This window comes from Parus major, chromosome 8 (assembly GCF_001522545.3).
Source record: "Parus major isolate Abel chromosome 8, Parus_major1.1, whole genome shotgun sequence".
Classification (NCBI taxonomy): domain Eukaryota; kingdom Metazoa; phylum Chordata; class Aves; order Passeriformes; family Paridae; genus Parus; species Parus major.
In genome coordinates this window covers 338,872-354,536 of record NC_031777.1, presented here as the reverse complement: position 1 = coordinate 354,536, position 15,665 = coordinate 338,872, and the positions used below count along the sequence as shown (strand labels likewise).

General features: G+C 49.0%; 1 protein-coding gene across 10 annotated transcripts in view; it reads left to right on the top strand.

Annotated features, from left to right (window-relative positions):
• The window catches only part of PACS2 (phosphofurin acidic cluster sorting protein 2), a 75,662-nt gene that overhangs the window by 29,842 nt on the left and 30,155 nt on the right, over nucleotides 1–15,665 (top strand). For 2 of the 10 annotated variants that reach the window (XM_015636610.2, XM_015636603.2), the window contains exons 3-13: nucleotides 120–209; nucleotides 3,824–3,949; nucleotides 5,934–6,096; nucleotides 7,137–7,210; nucleotides 7,967–8,047; nucleotides 10,080–10,139; nucleotides 11,357–11,514; nucleotides 13,188–13,278; nucleotides 13,968–14,042; nucleotides 14,727–14,848; nucleotides 15,324–15,456. In XM_015636610.2, the coding sequence (XP_015492096.1) occupies nucleotides 120–209; nucleotides 3,824–3,949; nucleotides 5,934–6,096; nucleotides 7,137–7,210; nucleotides 7,967–8,047; nucleotides 10,080–10,139; nucleotides 11,357–11,514; nucleotides 13,188–13,278; nucleotides 13,968–14,042; nucleotides 14,727–14,848; nucleotides 15,324–15,456 (1,173 nt within the window). Of the gene's footprint in view, nucleotides 1–119; nucleotides 210–3,823; nucleotides 3,950–5,933; nucleotides 6,097–7,136; nucleotides 7,211–7,966; nucleotides 8,048–10,079; nucleotides 10,140–11,356; nucleotides 11,515–13,187; nucleotides 13,279–13,964; nucleotides 14,043–14,726; nucleotides 14,849–15,320; nucleotides 15,457–15,665 lie in introns of all 10 variants that reach the window. The other 8 variants (XM_015636608.2, XM_015636601.2, XM_015636607.2 and 5 more) reach the window with 6 other exon arrangements.

Below are 15,665 nucleotides of genomic sequence, written 5' to 3'. Positions count from 1 at the left end.
TGGGATGGGATGGGATGGGATGGGATGGGATGGGATGGGCTGGGATGGGATGGGATGGGATGGGATGGGATGGGAGAGGAGGCTCAGGGGAGTTCACTGCTGGACTTTGTGTCGTGCAGGGCTCCAAGCGCATCCTGCGGTCTCACGAGATCGTGTTGCCCCCGAGCGGACACGTGGAGACGGAGCTGGCTCTGACCTTCTCGCTGCAGGTAGGCTGGCACTGCCTGCTGCCCAGGCTCCCTTGGCACACCTTGTCCCCCCTGGTGGCCTGCAGGGAGCAGGGTGGTGGCTCTTAGGTGAGGATCCTGCTCTCTCAGGGTTCCCAGCGTTTCTTCCACAGCCTGGAACGCGAAGGCTTTGTGTCCATCCTCTTCAGCTCAGAGCTGTGGCAAGAGCTGGAGCAGGGAGAGTTGGTGCTTTTTGTGCCTCTTGTTGTGTTTGTGAGCAGGATGGCAGCCATGGGGTGGTGTGAGTGTCAGGCTGACTGAAGGCAGTAGTAGGAATGAGTCAGGTGAGCCTCTGGTTTGGAGTTGCTGAGGGAGGCACCATTTGGGGAAGCAGGAGCAATGTGCTTATGGTTACTCCTGGCTCTGGAGTCACAGGAATAGCTGTGAATTGCAGCAACTGCATTTTGTGGTTCCTCTTTTCTTCAAAGCCTGCTGCCCTGGTGCTGCCTCCTGAGCAGGGAAATAAGGTAAATGAGGACTGGCTTGCTGAAAGTGAGAGGATCCTGCATGCATAGAGCAGAGCCAGACAGACCTCAGGAGCCTCCAGTGTCTGGATTAACTTTGTTCTGTGACTGTTGGTTAGATCTTGACTTCAGGACTTTGATCTGGTAAGGAGGATGATGATGGATGCTACTAGACCTGTGCAGAGCTGAAGCAGGTGAGGTTTCCTTGCAGACAGATGCTAACCCTGCAGCTGCCCAGGCAGATGGCTGGGTTAACTGCAGCACTGCATCCCCTCTTCTGTGAGCAGGAAGAGCCAAGCTGCATGCCAGGAATATCCACACCTGCATCCTGTGGCTGCAGCTTTCCTGGTTGGGAGCAAAGCTGTAAGACAAGCCAGGTCTCCCTCTGCCAGTCCTGTGTCAGCAAGGAGCAGATCTTTTTGGAATTAATTGGGATTACAGTGTTTGGGTTTTTTTTCTGGGCTCAGAGCTGTGCTGCAGCAGGATGCAGAGCACTGCCTTTAACTGGGGCTGGGAATTGAGCCACAACAGGAGACAGGAGTTCTGTGACACTGAGCCCTTAGCAGAGGTGAGTGAGCTTAAAGCAGAGATGTGGTCTCAGACTGCTGGAAGGGTTGGTGGTCTTGGATGCAGTAAGGCCTGGGCAGCATTCTTGAAAGGGCACAGCTGGATTTTTATGGCAACTTTTACTGCTGCTTAATTGGACAATGGCTGAAAGCTACTTCTAGCTAACAACTGCAGCTTAATTCAGCTACAATCTGAATGTAGTGCCTGGAATATATTTGAGAGTGGTGATGGGCCACAAAGTAAAAGCATGTGGGTGTCACAGAGCAAGGTTTTGCAGCAGTCAGTATCTCCATAGTGCACTGTCAGCTCCCTGCCTTTGTGCTGCCTGCCTGGGTTTGCAGCCTGTTGTACCTCCAGTCACTGCCTGCTCAGTTCCTTCTCCTGGGTGACATTCTTGTCCTTTGCACGGAGCTTTCCCTTGTCAGGGCTTGGCTAGGGGTGTTCTGCTGGCTGGCACAACAGTGAGCAGCCCCTGGTGCCTGGCAGACCTCTGCTCAAACTGCAGGCAGGAGTTTCCTGCTGCTGTTACCCAGCTGAGTGAGACTGGAGTCAGTCCTGCTTCCCCTCCTAGCCAGGGCTAAAGCTAATCCAGCAGCAGCTCTTCTGGCAGGTGAGCTGCTGGAATGTCTGCTTCTCCTGACCCACACTTCTGTGGGTTCACAGAACCCAGGGAAATTCCCCAGATATTCCAAGCAGCTCTCTGGCATTAATTAAGAGCTCTGCACTTAATTCCTGTCTTTAATCTAATAAAGTTTTCCAGATGGGAGAGATTACATCACTGGGGCTTCAGAAAAAGTCTTGCCCTGACTCTCACTGTTCTGGTGTGTGTGTTTGGTGCCTTGAGGTGTTTGGTGCTCCCTCTAAAAGCTTTCAAATGCTTTGAGCCAAAATGTTTTCCTCTCCAATCTCTGTCACAGACTGACAATCACTGGAAAATTCACATTGAAGCAATTCTGTAGAGCTGATAAGTCATGGCTGGTGTTAAAAAGAGCTGGACTGTGCAAATAGCTTGTTTTTTCTTCTGGAGGGCCTTGCTTTTAATGGGGGAGCAGAATGGCCTGTGTGTCTCTGTTCCTGCTCATCAGAGGTGGCCAGGCAGCACACCTGAGAAGAGCAGAAACTTCTATGGACCATCTCTGGACTTGAGCTGTTCAGTTTAATGCCAGAACACTGGACACATTCAAACTGGGCTGGCCTGGGACTGAGGGGGACCTGGCACTTCAGTTCTAGGTTTGTACTTAAGCAGCCTTGGTGTGGCTCAAATGCTTTGAACTGAGAGCAAGGACTCCCTCTTCCCTGCTGCCCTTCCAACATGTAGAGTGGCTCCAGAAGCAAGGAAATAGTAAATTTGGATGGGAAAGGTGCCTCTGGCTTTTGGATCCCCTCCTGCCTCTTGTCTCCAATAACTTCCTTCACTCCTTCTTTAGGGATGTTGCACATCTGTAGAGTCACAGGCTCTGTGTGCTTTGAGGTTGTTTTTGTTGTTCCTCTCTTCTGCAATGCCTCTACCTCGGGCAATGAGCAGGAGATCTTACCCTTGCAGGGCAATCAGCTAATTAGTATTCTTCTTGTTTGGGTGGCCACTGCTCCCAGCTCCCTGCAGAGCAGTCAGGCTTGCTCTGGACTGCAAATTAATATCTCAGGGGTTTCTGGTGGTGCTTGCTATTTGATTTTATCAAGTGTTTTGGTGGGCAGGAAGTTAATTTTCATAATGTCCCTAGGAAAAAAAACAATAAAGTAGTTCTTCCCTGCAAGAGAAGCATCCTTCACTTGGGAATGTCCTCTTTGAGATCCCAGCAATCAGGTTCTCCTGTCTGCTGGTTGTTTAGTACTATGTTGTATATTTGGAGCACGTGTCCCAGTCTCCTCTCCTCTTGGGCTGAGAACTGGTCAAGCTTTATCTTTTCTTGAAGATTTTCCTTCCTTTGCACAGCTCCCTCGTGGTTATGGTCAGCCCTACTCATTCCCTCATAGTCTCTGCTTCACAGCTTTGTCTTCCTGGGGACTTTCCAGAGGAGGTGTATAAACAAATGCATTTTCTTGTATGGAGTGTGTCTTGGGAGGATTTATGTCTTTGCAACATAACCTGGCAGTAGGACAGTTTGTTGTGTTTTTTTTTTACTTAATTACTTAAAACACAATTTTATATTGTATTTAAAATACAAATTGAGAACTGTGCTGGAGGGAGGGCAGCATCCTGCCAAGAGTCTGGGGGTCTGTGGCTGTCCCTGTCCAGCACCTCGGGCCCTGGTTCTGGGCACCCTCTGTTTAGCTGTTGGGGAAAGCATCTCCTGGGGGCTGCTCATCTCCCTGGGACCAGCCCTTCCCAAGCTGAGCAGCTGCTCTGGGTGCCTGGATGTGTTTTTGGAGTGGCTGTCTGAGCTGTTTGGGCAGGGCTGAAGCCTTTGGTGGGATTATGAAGAATTGCTCCCCGAGTGTGAGGGAGCTGCAGGCACTCAGGAAAGCCCAGGGGTTGGTGCTCCTTAGGGATGGAGTTTATCCATGAAGCTTGGGAGATAATGCCAAGAAGCAAAATGAACTTTTCCACTGTGTTCCCCACCTCAGTACCCTCACTTCTTGAAGAGAGAAGGCAACAAGCTCCAGATCATGCTGCAGCGGCGGAAGCGGTACAAGAACCGAACCATTTTAGGCTACAAGACCCTGGCTGTGGGGTGCATCAACATGGCTGAGGTGAGCTGTTCTTCACCTGCTCTGTTTACACACCTGCCCTCCTCTCCAAAGCCACTCTTGTCCCTTTCCTCATTGAGGAGTACCTGGCAGGGTTTCACATAGCTGTAATCAATATTCACAGGGCAATATTTCAGCCAGATTTTATTACTGAGTAATAATATCGAGCGTTTCCTGCCTCGTATCTTAATAGCTAAAGCTTCCACAAGGATAGCTTGTGACCTTTTGAGGGTTTTGTTATTTTTTTTTTGTGGCTTTATTAGAGTTAAGGGGTCCAGATCAAAAGTGCAGAAAGAGAATTACTTGGGCAAGCCTTGCAAACCCTGAGAAGTGGTAAAGTTAAAGCAAGATTTGCTGTGCTTCTCAGTGCCACAGTATGAGAGCTCAGGATGAAGTAATTTCTTTCATTTTGATTGAGAAACCCTTGGCCATTGTTATTTCATGGCTGTTGGTAATTTAGGTGGAGCTCTATTCATGAGAAGTAAATGATAAAATTAATGCTGGAGTCAAGTATGGATAAATTATTCACAAAGGCTTTCTGAATGGCATAGCTCCACTCTTTGTTATTTCATGCCCTGTTTAATCTCTGCTGTTTCAGTGTCTGAATGTTTAGAAATGGGCTTAGCAGTAGCAAGTTCAGTTTAACACCAATATTTTTCATCAGGCTGCATTCTGTCAACAAATGACTTTTATCCAAAATAAGCTAGTGTTGTGCTGTGGTGAGTTATTACTGTATTAAATAATTCACTCTGAAAACTTATTTTCTTGAGTGAGTGCAGCTCCCCTCAGTCCTGCAGCGAATGGTGAGCTCCTTATTTGAGTTGGCCAAATGTGTGGTGGTGCAGCTAACATTTTTCCTGTACTGTTTGATTTGTTGGACAACTGGAAAGTAAATACTGCTGTAAGGCAGAAAACATGTGGGCCCATTAATTAGAGTCATCGGTCAGCTTCTGAGTGTTGGGCATTTGCTGCTGCTACATGTGGTTTTTCTTATGTCTGTTTGTAATGTCAGCTGACTGGGGTTAGAAGGTCAAAAATGTTCAAAGGTTCACCATGTTAGGAAATAGTTGCTCTCCAGCTCATCTGGAATATTTATGAAACTGAAGTCTTCAGGAAAACAGGCCCACCCCTCCCCTTTGGAGTTTATAGGATGATGACCCCAAAACTCCACTGACTCATTTCTTAAAAAAAAATATAAAAAGTTCTCTTAAGCTGTTGAAACAAAGCAGTGAATTGGAGTTGAGAGTGAGCAGTTTCAGGGCAGGGGGACATATGTTCCTGATCAGCTCAGGTCTGTTCAGGTCCCTGTGAGGAGCTGACTCAGCCTGCTGTGGGAAGATGATGGGCAGCTGAGGGGATGTGCTCCCTCACTCTGGTGGGGCAAGAGCAGAACACAAGGTTCTGGGGACAAACCTCTGAGCTGTGAGTGGCAAAGGAAGGAGGAACTTGCACCAAGAGGTCCCTCTGCCTCCACCACTGACTTGTTTTTCATCACCTGCTGCTTCAGTGTCCCAGGGAGGTGGCCAGTTCCTCTGAGATTCATCTGTCAGCTCTCTAGAGCAGGGATATTCTGCTTTAGGAAGCACTTTACATCTGTATCTCACCAAGAATTTTCGCTTTCACTGGCTCTTTTGCTGACTTTTAAGACAAAATTAAGTTCCTTCATTAGGTTTTCAGAAGGTGGGTAACTTGATAATTCAGATCAGTACTGTGCTGGGGAAGCAAATGCCTAGTAATGAGGTAGTGGAGCACTCTGCTTCAAGGATGAGCTAATCAGCTGCTAAGCTCAGAACGTTTTTTGTTTCCTTCCATCACTTTCATTAGTAGTCAGATAAAATCTCAACTAGCCTTGTGTGTTGCTGCTGTGGTTACAAGGTCTTGGAAATGTAGAGTAAGTCCATTAACATAAATAACTCTTGTAGTATGCAAATGATGCAAGTTTAAATGCATTTAAATGCAGATTGGTGCTGCTTCATTTCTGTCCCAGGTCATGCAGCACCCTACAGAAGGTGGGCAGGTTCTGAGCCTTTTCAGCAACATCAAAGAGGCTCCAGTGAAGGTTGCAGAAATCTGGATCTTCTCCTTGTCAAGTCAGCCAATCGACCATGAAGACAGCACCATGCAGGCCAGCCAGAAAATCAAGTCTACAGGTAAGAGTCCAGCCACATTCTCTGAGGATCAGTGTCTTCCTGAACTAGAGGAATTAAACCCCACCTGGGCCTGGATGCTTCCTGGGACAAATGAGGACTGGTTTGCACAAGGTGCTGTGTCTGTAGGGGATCAGAGCAGAGAAACCCCACTCTGCTGAAGTGTTGCTGTGTAAGCAGGGAGTGTGACAGGAGTGGGGGATGGAATTGTCAGAGCTTCTCCTGCATGCCACACCACACCTGAGCCATCCACACTTGGCTGTGTCCTCACCAGTGCTCTCCCAGCATTACTGGGGGATGTTTTGAGAGCTTCTCACCTGCCTATCAGTGCTGTATTCAGGACATTCACATTTAAGCTGCTCTTCCATCTTCTTTTTCCTTTAAGTATTGTACAGTAAATTTCATTAGCTGCAGATGAGAGCTGCAAACCTGCAGCATGTTTTGCTGGGGATGAATGCCTGGCTTAGGGAGTGTAAATCCATGGTGTTGTGTGCACTGTCTGGGGGGGTCAGTGGGTTCAGACTTGGGATGATGTTTTTATGTGGTGCCAGCCCTCTGCTCACAGCTGCAAGAGTGACCTGCTGAAGGCAGCACACCTAGGTGTTTGTGTGTTGTTACCTGGGGCTGGGCAGCTCACCTGAAGGGTCATTTCCATAAAGGTTTTGTACTCTGTCATGCTTTACCTGCCCCTTTATGTCAGTTATGCCCATGTTAGGGGGAAAAGTCATTTCCCTTGTGGAGGAACCTCTTGACTTGCTGCTGTCTGCCAGGTGGTTGGTTCTTTCCAGGGTAAAAGGAGGAGAAGCTTTATCTGTGTCCTGGTCCTTCCTTCTTACTGGGTGTGTTTCTCCTCATTCCTTTCCTCCAGACAATTCCCATCTCACTGGTTCTAGCACCGAGAGATGCCTGCTAGCTTATCTTCTCCTTGTGTGTCTCCTTTCCTGATTTGTGCCTTAGCTGGCCCTTTCTGCTCCTGAGATGAGACCGTGCCCTCACCTTGAAGGAGTTTCACAGGATCTCTCCCCTCTTTCCTTCCCTTTCAGACAACTATTCCGAGGAAGAGTACGAGAGCTTCTCTTCTGAGCAGGAGGCCAGTGATGATGCCGTGCAGGGCCAGGTACTGTTCAGGGCATGGCTTCTCCCTGTGAGGGCTCAGTGGAGCACGTGCACTCCCAGCTCCTGCTTGAAACCAAAAGCCAATTTCTCTACCTAAAGCACCCCAGCACGGGACTGTTCCCAAGTGTTCAGCTGCAGTGGAGAAGGCCTGCACAGTAACCCCTTCCTTCTCCCATGCTGTGATTTATCTCTGTTCACGTGTTCACACTTGAGCTCTGTGAAAAAAGAGTATCCTTGTGCTTTTCTGCCTATTGGTCAGGGAGTCATTTGATTGCTTCTGCAGAGCTCATTGCATTCAAAGAGCCCAACTGGACCCCCAGCTGTAATTAAAGAGCCAGTGGGGTCTGGGGCAGCCTTTAATCTTTAATACCTTTTGCACAATAGGATGGAGGATCCCCCAACTTAATGTGATATGCTTTGGAGTTTGGGTCTTACTTTCCTTCAAACTCTGGCATCACCTGCCTTTCACCTGTCAGAGGGTCCTGAGAGAGGGACCCACCAAAATGTGGGGCTGTGACTGTCCTTGTCCCTTGAATGTAGGACTAGGGCTGTTTTGCTTCTCCAAGCTGTTGCTCCTGTCCCTGCAGACCTGTCTCACTTCTTTTCCCTCTACTGTCATAACTGCAATTGAGGCAAGTGCTGGATGCCTGGAAGACAGAGCAGCAGGTTCATCTTCCTGGAAGGAACATTTTTAGCACTTAAATGCTGGTGTGTCTCAGAGTGACAAAGGTAACACGGGAATCCTCTTTCTGTTCAGGATTTGGATGATGATGAGTACGAGATGGGGAAGCCCAAGAAGCAGCGGAGATCGATAGTAAGAACGACGTCCATAACCAGGGTCGGTGGAAATTAGTTTTACTAACACTGATGGGGTTTGGCCAGGATGTGCAGTGCATGTGGCCTCTGGGAGACCAGACATGCTGGCCCAGCATGGAGCTTGGGGGAATGGTCACAGCATGTGAAGAGCTAGAAAAAACAGCCAGTTCAGGCAATGGGGCCATCCCAGGTGTGTGCATGTCCTGAGTGAGCACAAGAGTCGTGCAAGTGTATGAAATTCCACCCCCATGAGGAAACCAGTGCAGGATCCTTGCTCATGTAAGTCCTGGAAGTAGCTCTAAGTGAAGGAAAGCTCTTCTATTTGTGCTCTGCATGGGAGAAGCCAGCAGGAAGTTCTCCAAATGAAGCGACTTAGTCAGGGGTTGGAGCTTGATGGATAAACTTCAGGTGGTGCATGTGGTGCTGAGGCAAAAGAAGTAGCTGGATATGATATATATTTTTATATATATATAAGCTTTAGGAAGATGCATGTGGCTGTCCACCCTCCCACACAAACATGAGTGTGCCTGCAAAGCTGCACTTGTGTGGAGCAGGGACTTGTGCTTCACCACGCCATGGCCTAAGGCTGTGTCTGAAACCCACGTTTTGGTGAGGTCTGAAATGAACCCTGTTTTGACCTGGATCTGTCACTATCAGGATCCTTCCTGTGAGAGCAGGAGGGTGCTAGTTCCTATCCTTGGTGTCTGTATTGCTTTGAAGTGTCAGTGACCAGGCAGGACAAAATCCAGCATTTGGTTATAAAGCAAGGGACTTGTAATAGGAATTCCCTGACTCTGAACTGATGCTAAGTTTCCAGCTGGTGCAAAACTGGGTTTGGTTACATGAATATTAGCCCAGCTCCCAACCAGATCTCCTCCCTGAGAAACCATTCAGGCCAGCAGACAGCTCTTGTCACCTTAGCTGCTGCACTCTGAGTGTCCCCTCCAGGGGCTGCTGAACTGTCCCAGCTGTTGTCATGGATGGTTTTGCTTGACACCCCGAGCCAGAGGAGAACTTTCACTATTGTGAGAGCATCTCAGCCTCAGGGATGCACTGGGGGAAGAAACAGGGCTGTCTTGGGAGAGTGTGGTGGATTTATTTCACCTAAGATGGTGAAATAAAGGTGGCTGCAGCTGCAGGATAGGAGTTCAGAGATAAAGGGTGCAGTTTGGGGTCTGGGTGAAGTGTCCGAGGCCACAGTTGGGAGTGGGCAATTGGACACACAAGAGCTCAGGAGAGTGAGCAGCTTTCTTCACCTCAGGGTGGCCTGGTGCCAGCCATTTCCTTCTCCCTTTCCTCCTGAAACAAGGATGCCACCTCAAATGTTCTGTACCAGCACTTAGACCTGAGCCCTTCTTGTCTTCCTGAGAATGTGCAGAGAAGGGCTGGGCAGCTCCTGGCAAACCTCAGCTGCTGGATCCTGCAAAAGGGGGAGCACCTGGGGGTGAGCAAGCACAAAGGAAGTGCAGCAGTTTCCCTTGTGTTGTTCTGGCCTTGGTTCCTGCTGTGCCCAGGATCTGGGAGTACGACTTGAGAAACATTTGTGTGATGGGGCAAGCGCTGAGGATAAGTGCCACAGCTTTTCACCAGTGCTGCTGGTGGAATAAATCAACCTGCCATGCAAACTCCTGCAAAAAAAAACCCCACCATGCTTTGGTGGCAAAAATCATATTTGTTCTTGGGGTCAGTGGGTAGTTGTCTATGTTGGCTCACCCTTGTTAAGAATCAGAAACTGTCAGGTGCTTTCCAGGAATACATCAAAAAGGCACAGGAAAGTGATATAGCAGATAAAAATTATTACCCAACCAAAAGTGGAGTGCCATCTTTCACATTTATAGTGCTCACTGGAGTGGGACCCACCAGTTGGTGTAATGAAATTATTATAGGTGTGGAAAAGCTGATTTCAGTGTAAGAACAGCAGAGGGGTGGTCTGTGGTGCCAGGTGTTGTTTGATTTTAAACAGCACCAGTGTCAGATGTGCCTGGCTTCTTGCAGGCTGGGAGAAAACAGCTCACTTAATGCTTTACTTATGTAAAAGTGTCTTTAACTTGCAGCAACAAAACTTCAAACAGAAGGTTGTGGCATTGCTGAAGAGGTTTAAAGTGTCTGATGAGGTGAGTAATTCCTTCTGTAAACCTTCCTGCCTTGCTTGGTGCATCTTGCTTTAGTCTTCAGGAGCATTCTCCTGTTTCCTCTTGCTCCCTTCATTTTGCTTTCAGCTCCACAGTGGATGTGACCTTTCCTTACACCCTGGCCTTGCAGGGAGGCTTCAGGGTCAGCTTGTAAATATCAGCAAACATTTTCTAGATGGAGTTTTATCAAAAGCAGGTTTTGGCCGCTGTGTGTGTGCCCGTTGGTTCTGCAGATCGCTTTGAAATTATCTTTGACCTGTTCAAAGGCAAATAGTCCAAATGGTGCATGTAGCTTGTGAAGTTAAAGCCCAGCCTGTTTGATCATCTTACTAGAGGAGCCAGGCAAGAGATGAAAAACCTGGATAAGGAGCTCAGTGCACAAGAGTCAGCTGCTTGGTCAGAGCTGAAAAGGATGAAACAGCTCCAAAGCCCAAGGAACCTGTGTAACATTAGGTGTCTAATACAAAACCAGTTAACATCTCCTTTGGCTGCCTGGCTGGGTGCTGATTCTGTGGCTTGTGGGAAGGAGTGAGTAGCTCCTCGTGCTCCCTTACTCTTCCCAGCAGTCCTGTGAGCTTTGCTGTTCTTCCCAATGAGCTGGGCAGGGTCAGCACCCTCAGCCGAGCTCAGGCAGCTTTTCTGGAGCTGCCACTCAAAAAGCAAGCTCTGGACTGGGCACAGCCCCTGCTTGCTCCGGGGGATGAGGAAAGCAGCTTTGGTGTGAGGAGTTTTTTTGGTGGCAGTGGATCCTCGTCCAGGTTTCAGGCGCCTCCTGTGGACATTTTTGGGTATCAAATCAGGAAATGTCAGGGCAGCTTTTTCAGTAAAACCCAAGTCAGGCTACACTGTTGGGAATACTGGACTTTTGTACTGGTTCTGGGAAAGCTGAGACTCTTTTGGAGCCTTTTTAAAGCTTTATTTATAGAATAGGGTTGAATAATGGGCATAACCAATGGTTAAATGGCACCCTCATGGATGCCCAGTCCAATATGTAACTCCTGCTTAACCAGGCATTGACAAGCTTGATCCAGGACAAGCATTTCTCATATGCTGAGTGTTCCTTGGATATTGTATCCTAGCACCAGGAATAGAATCTGACTCCCAGGACTGCTGTACTGCAGTCACGGGGGGAGCTGGGGTGATGTGGGATCAGTCTGGCTCCCAGCAGAGCTGGTGATACCTGTTTTTGTCCTGTGCAGGTTCTGGATTCAGAGCAGGACCCAGCAGAGCACGTTCCAGAGGTGGAGGAGGATTTGGACCTTCTGTACGACACGCTGGATATAGAGAACCCCAGTGACAGCGGGCCAGAAATGGAGGATGATGACAGTGTCTTGAGCACTCCAAAGCCAAAGTTAAAGTAAGTGTGAGGCTGCTTATGTTGGGCCAGAGAGAGACCATGTACAGTGTCAGATGATGGTTTTATTCCCACCCTTCCATGCCCTTTTTTCCCCTCTTGACGTGGTGGTGTTGAATGGGAACGACAGCTTGTGATCTAGAGGCAGTGTGTGTGGGGTCTGACTTCCCTCCAGCCTCAGGTCTTCCTTGTTCCCTTTGCAGATGTTCTGCTGCCCTGCCACCTGGGAACAGGGAAGGAATTGGTGGCAGGCAGAGAATTGAACTGTTCACAGGGTTTTGAAGAGGTAGTAGAGACAGGAAGGAAGTGTGTGCTAAGGCAGAAGTAGAGGCAGGATGAACAAGGCACTCTGCCTTCATGGAAAGACCTTTCTTGTAATAACACCCTGTGTGCAAAGAGAGTCTTTGCAGGGATTAAGGAGGCAGAGCTGCAGGAAACAAATGAATTCCTCAGGGCCCAGAGGCACTGACTGCAGTGGATATGCTCAAGCCTGTTGTTAAAGAGCTCATGGGGGTCAGTCCCAGCGCTGTGGAGCTGAGCTGAGCGTGCTGGCTCAGAGTCTCCAGCAGATGCAGAGCCCTGAGCTCACAGAGCTGTGTCACATCTCTGCTCAGTGAGGAAATGTGAGACTGAGCTGCACTCCTGCTTCTGGCTGGGGTGTGCTTGCATGCTCAGGCTCTCAGTGTGTGATGGCTGTGAAATGAAGAGTTCTGGCACTGACCACTGCAGCTGGTCAGTGCAGCATCTGCTAAATCTGCTAATTACCAGGTGTCATTATAGCCTCATTAATGCTGAATAACCTCGTTGGGCTAAGAATAGGTTCTGAGTCTGGAGAGACCTGTTCCCTGTCAGTGAGGCAGAAGATGTCCAGGATGGGCTGGGACAGCAGAGGAAATGGTGGGGCTGGTGCATGTAAAGGTGCTTGGTGCTTTAATCCAAGATACCAACCAGTTGGTAAGCCCTACCTTGAAGGGATTTGAAAATAGATGTGGGAAGCAGCTGCTTTGAGACAAGCCAAAATGTTTTATTTTGCACACTGAGAGTTCATATCCTGTTCCCTGGAGCTGAGGAGCAAACTGTTCTGGGATAGGTGACTGCTGGAATAAGAACTTAGTGTGTGTGGTCCTGGGGAGACACTCTGTAGTTCCCTAGGTCCCGTTCTTGTGTTCATATCTTGAGGAGGATGTGATAAATGTTGGTGGCTTTGAGGCAGGATTTTTTCCAGGACAACAAAGAATCAGCTCCTTACATTGTAATTGAGTCTTGTAGCCTGATGTGATGAGCTGCCTTTTGAGTGGAAGCACAATCTGATTGTGTGTGGTACCTTATCTTACTGAGCAAATGTGTAATTGGAGCCTAGGGCTGGCAGCCAATTCCAGATGCTAGCTGGAAATAAAATGCATATTAGCCCAAGACTCACTTACCCAGGAGCAGAGTGTTGGGGTGTGGGGGGAGCTGTAATTCTGCTTGCTGTACATCACTCAAAAGCCAGATTCAGGAGTGCCTGCACTTTCTGGCTTCTCTTGCTGTCCTGGACACCTTCCTCTCCTTTCAAAAGTAGCCTATTTTACTGGAACCATTGGGGAGCAGAAAGATCTGGGAACTGTCACAATGTGCTGGACTTGCCCTGTCAGTGTTTTTGGTAATAAGAAATGGGTTTTACTTTCCTTGTTCAGACCTTACTTTGAAGGACTGTCACACTCCAGCTCTCAGACAGAAATTGGTAGCATCCACAGCATCAGGAGCCAGAGAGAGCCACCAAGTCCTGTAAGTCACATTTCAAGTGTTACCTATCTGCAGTGCCTCTAATTGCATTTAAAAAAAAAAATAATTAAAATTAAAGCACCCTGACTACTTCCAAAGGTTTGGATGCAGTGATAGGAATTTTCTGCTAAGAAAGCCTGTTTGGAGTTTTTGGGGATTGGGGATTTTTTTTTGGCTGGTTTGGGCCTTTTGTTTTATTTTCTTTTTTTTTAATGCAAATATTGTTATTAACTCATCTTCCGGTTCTGTATTGAATTCTTGCTGGTGGTGTGAATAGCTTCAGATTCCCTTGTGCCTGAAATGACTGCCAGGATGGGAGATGTTGCCTGGGAGTTTTAGGGACTTTTAGCACTCCATGGAGGAAGCTTTTCTTTGCTGTCATTGGGATACTTTCCCTGGTGGCTGACAGTGAACGGTCAGGGCCAGCTCAGCTGCTTTTCCATTCCCTCCTGGATGGGCAGGAAGTGTCAGAGCCATCCCAGGGCACTTCTTTGCCTCTCCTGTGAGTTGATTTGCCACATCCCACGCTGCCATGTGCAGTCCTGGTGTGAGCAGGGAGCTGCTGGCCCCACTGCAGAGCTGTGTGATGTTTAAATGGAGCAGCTTCTCCTCTGAGCAGCCTGGCCCCGAGGAGAGTGGCTGGAAACTGTGCTGCTGCTAAACCTCCTGAGGATTTTTCTTCTCTCAAGCAGGTAGAAGTGCCTGAAAAGACAAAGAGTCTTGGAACCAAACACGGAGGCGACAGTGTTTCTGACTCTGTCCCTTATGTAAGTTGAAAATGCACTTGTTGACCTTCCTCCTGTCAGTTTGGCTGTCAGCTGTGGGCTGCATCTGTCTGTCCATAGAGCTGCACATGCAGCACAGCTTCCACAGGTAACATCAGCTGCAGTAAGTCCTGACCTGACTTTGGAGGTTCTTGGCTTTCAGCCTTTTGCAGGTGAAGTGCTCTATTTGACCTTTTGTTCAAACAGCCTGAGGAAGTTTGCCCAAACCCAAAGTTTGCTACTGAGCATGTAAAGGATGCTCAAGGCCATTCTATCAGACAGAAGTATTGCCTTAAGCTGAATTGGCAGAAATCAAGCTGGTCCTGGATAAAAATCCCAAAGCTCAAGTTGCTCTGCTGGGAATGTGGGGTGTGTAACATTTCTCCCACGCCTTTCTCTCTTAGCTGGCTCATTTGGGTAAGATGAATTCATCTGCATTGCACAAGGAGGCATGTCCCTGACTTTGAGCTGTGAGAGTGCCTGTTCCAAACAGCACATCTGAGCACCCTTCCCACCTCCAGCTCCCTGGTGAGGCAGAGCAGGGAACGGGGAGCCCAGATAGCCACTACTGATTTCTGCCTTTTGGCAGTGAGGAGAATGTCTGGAAGAGGCAGGCTCAGTGTGCCCCAGCCAGAGATGAGAGGGGAGGGTTTGTTCCTGGTAACTCTGTTCCCTGTGTTTTTGCAGGAGTCTAACCAGCAAGCTGAGGTGCAGGAGGCTGAGCTCCCCACTCCAGATGTGTTTGTGGAGAAGCTCCCGCCCAGCGGGAAGATCACAAAGACAGAGTCCCTCATCATCCCATCCACCAGGTACAGGGGGACAGCGCTGTGCCTGCTGCAGGGCTGCTCTGGAAGTCATGGACAGCGTGCTAGGAGTTGCTCAGGGTGGCCTTAAGGCACTGAACTGCAAGGACACCCTCCTTGTGTTTGGGCACTTGGGTCTGGAGCACTTGAGAAATGAATGCCCAGAGGTGCTCTGTGCTGCTTTGGGGTGTGTGACTGCAGTTTGTCTGGCTGAATCTTATTATGCTGGTGTAGCAATAACAGAGAGGTGGTGTGGGTGTTAGCATGGGCTGTGGAAGTCATCCCAGGACTCCTGGGAATGTGCTGTGCACTGTCAGAAGCAGAATCATCAGGTCTCAAGCTAGCTCAGATCTATGTGCAGAATTCCCCAGTGCTTCTGCTGACTTCACTGAGGTTGCCAGATGGGGTGATGGGGATTTGGGGGCTGTGTCTCACTCAGAAATGTGCCAGCCCTGGGAATGCAAGGCCATCTCTCCAGCAGGTCTGAAGGGAAGCAGACGGGGCGCCGGGGGAGAAGCACATCCCTGAAGGAGCGGCAGCCGGTGCGGCCGCAGAACGAGAGAGCCAACAGCCTGGACAACGAGCGCTCCCCAGACACCCGGCACCACCTGCAGGTGTGCACAGCCCTGCTGGCTCCCCAGCCACCCACAGCTTTCCTCTTCTCCACCTTCTCCTTCTGCTTCCCTGCTGGGAAGGAACTGGCTTCAGGAAGGAGGGGATTTATGTCTTGGCTGAAATGTTATCTTCCATCCAGTCTGCTGGGGTTTGCCGGCTTGCAGCTTTGTCAGCCAGCCATAAACTCCAAACACTGGAACAGATTGTT